The 2,985-nt window shown below is 47.3% G+C and overlaps 1 protein-coding gene across 1 annotated transcript; it reads left to right on the top strand.

Moving 5' to 3' along the window:
• Nucleotides 1-1,840: 1,840 nt before the first annotated feature.
• Nucleotides 1,841-2,785, top strand: PPTG_17469 (hypothetical protein; the record flags this gene model as incomplete). The annotated part of the gene is made up of 4 exons (XM_008915330.1): nt 1,841-2,145; nt 2,216-2,312; nt 2,386-2,560; nt 2,724-2,785. 4 exons carry the CDS (start codon nt 1,841-1,843, stop codon nt 2,783-2,785), a joined length of 639 nt encoding a protein of 212 aa, XP_008913578.1.
• Between the last annotated feature and the right edge of the window lie 200 nt (nt 2,786-2,985).

Here is a 2,985-nt window from a genome sequence, read left to right as displayed (position 1 = left end):
TCCAAAAAAAGCCCGCGTGTCGGCATTCAAGGCATCAACTGCAAAACGTGTTACCGCCGGCTAGGTAAAAACTCCCCGCGACAGCAACAAATAATTAACCAACTTGTTTGGTGGGTAGTTCTCGAGCAGATAGAGTGCGAGCAAATACTTTAACTGATGTTTATTTACTTCTTCTTATGTCGTTGTATTCATCCTTATAAACTCCTTGAAGGAGAAAAGCGCCAATAAAATCCAGAGCTTCTCCGGGCGCCAGCACGGCTTTGTCTGTAAGGCCATAGTTAATCGTACATAGTATAAGTGCCAGCTAATCATTTCACTCTATTTTATTATTAGCTATCCAATCAAACATCTCCCTAGCGCCAGCCAATCAAATCAATAGATTTTATTTTTACTGTCCAATCAAAAAGTAAGAACATCTCCTTGGGTTGCGGGCTTCAAGCGGAATGCTGGCATTGTCGAATTTGCTGAGTCCTGCGCAGAAGAAAAAATGTGTGACGGTGAAATCTTTGACGGTGCCCGAGTTTTTACTGCTGTAGCGCTTTCAATATTCTTTGTAATCTAACATGGGTTGTTGTTTGATAGTTGAGGTATATTTATCAAGGGTGGGAAAGAGGTCATGTATTTGTATTAGAATTCCTAACCATACACTCCTGAGCTCACTGGGATCTTGATGCCAGTAAAGTACTCAATAGTCGGTATCCGACGATGCGAAGGGGCTACGGAGTCCAGCAATCCCACATGCTGAAAATCGACACAAGAGGGTCACCAAATCCTCTGTTCTTGGTGCTAACGTGTGCTCCCAGGCTCACCAGGCCTGGGTTAAAAGCATGGACAAGGTGCCTTGAACTGAACGTGAGGAGCAATGTGTCCTCGGCAAGAATTCATCACACCTTGGTAGGATAACTTGAACACTAGAGGGCTACCAGGTCCTCTGTGCCTTGGCAACAAAATCTTGATCACGGAGGGTCGCCAGGCCATCCGCATCTTTGTATCGATCTTGGATACACATGAGGGTCGTTGGGCCCCACGTACTGCAGTGTAGTATTATTACATCTTTGAGGCAATCGCTCAAGCGCGGCGCTGTTTCCGCACTAGGCGTTCTGAAACACCCCATTTCTCATTCACGGGCCCACTCAGGGGACTTTGCACCAATTTATGAAAGATCCTTCTTCGCGAAGAGGCGCTGTAGGGTCCCTTGATCCACTTGTGCCAAACGGCGCGAATTGCGAAGTGATATATATTTATAAAAACAACTTACCGCTATAGTTACTGTATCCATACATGTCTATGTATCCACATAACCACATACGACAAATACTAATAGCATACTTTACCTAATGGTAGGTCCGGGTCACTATTCAATATTGTTCATAGAATCTAATAACGTTTGAGAAGGCGCTTCTAAGCACTCCAAGGTTACTAATTGTGGTGAATAGACTGACAAGAGGCAATCGTGAAAAATTAACTCCGTCTCTTGGAATAAGGCTTTTATGACAAAAAAGCAAAGCCGATCTATCGATACAAATGTTGCCGTAGTAATAGTCGCTGTGATCACCTCAGTACTCAGCATTGCTTGTAACACCATAGCTGAAGCTGTTGTAGTCGTCATTGCTGTAAAATATTTTCCTGTTTGTCGTCGTATTTGTCGGCGCAGACACCATAATTGTCGTTCCATGGCTAACGTAAAATACCGAATAAAACGCTTGCATCGAAGAGAACGCCCTTCGATTACAACGCTCTCTGAAAGGGCGTTGTATAAAAATAGAACGCGCTAGCTGTGCCAGTCATTATTTATGGTTGAAGTACTGCTTAAACGAATGATCGACGCACTAGCTGACGAATGAGAGACCTGGAGTTGCTTACTCGTTCTCTAAGTTCCAATGCCAGCCGAAGGAAGAGCGTCGAAATCAACATCAAGCAGCAAGCCATTGAGTGGATTGCGACTGAAGGAGGAGGGGTGTTTTCACGCGCCGAAGCCCACTTTCGGCAGCGTGGATGGCGCATTACAGTATCGTGCTTTCGACAGTGGTGGCGGGACCGCGAACAGACCATGGCTGAGCACGGTGCTCGCCGACGCATAGTGGGTGGAGGTCGACAACCTTTGCTCGGTGCTGTTCAAGATGCGCTCGTTGATCTGATCTACGAGTAACGCATCAGAAAAGAGAAAGTATCGCAAAGTTGGATCGCGTTAACGGCTTTGGAGCTGTTTCACCAGAGCCGTACCGAAGAAGAGCACGAAGAAGACCCCATCCGATTCGTGGCGTCAGATCCCTGGATCAACAACTTCATGTCCCGGAACAATCTATCGCTTCGTGAGCGCACCAATCTGACGACTTTGACGGACGATGTCTTGTCGAGCGCGCTGAAGCATATATGCAGTTTTAGGAGGAACACAAGCCGCAGATGAATCGCGAGCGTATCATTCTGATGGACGAGACTGAAGTCTACTGTGAAGATGCTCGGGCTTACACGGTTGACGATGTTGGGGCTCGCCATGTTGTGGTAAGATCCACGGGGTTTGCTTCCTTGCGGATCACCGTCATGGCTGTTACTGCTACTGGTAAAAAGTTACCCCCCGTGCCTCATCTGGAAACGGAAGAACCGCGGTTCTAATGAGCGCCTTGGAGGCTGCTACATTGGCTACCAACCTCGTGCAGGGGTGGACCATGACCTGTTGCTGAACTGGTTGGACTGGTACTAACCTACCGTGTGACAAACTACAGGCCAGTACGTCGTGTGGGACTCGATGAGTGCTCACATTGGGATTCGCGTCAAGCAGCGTTGAAACGAGAAAACCATCAAGATGGCTGTTGTTCCGGGTGGCCTTACCCCGTGTGGTAAATTGACAGTTGGCTTCTGGGGACAAGTGACTGATCAATGGAATGTGACCCGATCCAGTTCGGAGTCTCGTGATCGACGACGGCGCGTCAGTGATTACGTCATCATCCGTGAGGATTACGTAATTATCAAAGTGGATCGACATGG

The sequence above is a fragment of the Phytophthora parasitica genome, assembly GCF_000247585.1.
Source record: "Phytophthora parasitica INRA-310 unplaced genomic scaffold supercont2.70, whole genome shotgun sequence".
Classification (NCBI taxonomy): Eukaryota; Oomycota; class Peronosporomycetes; order Peronosporales; family Peronosporaceae; genus Phytophthora; species Phytophthora nicotianae.
The sequence above is the reverse complement of the archived record's forward strand: the minus strand, read 5'-3'. Positions and strand labels throughout refer to the sequence as shown.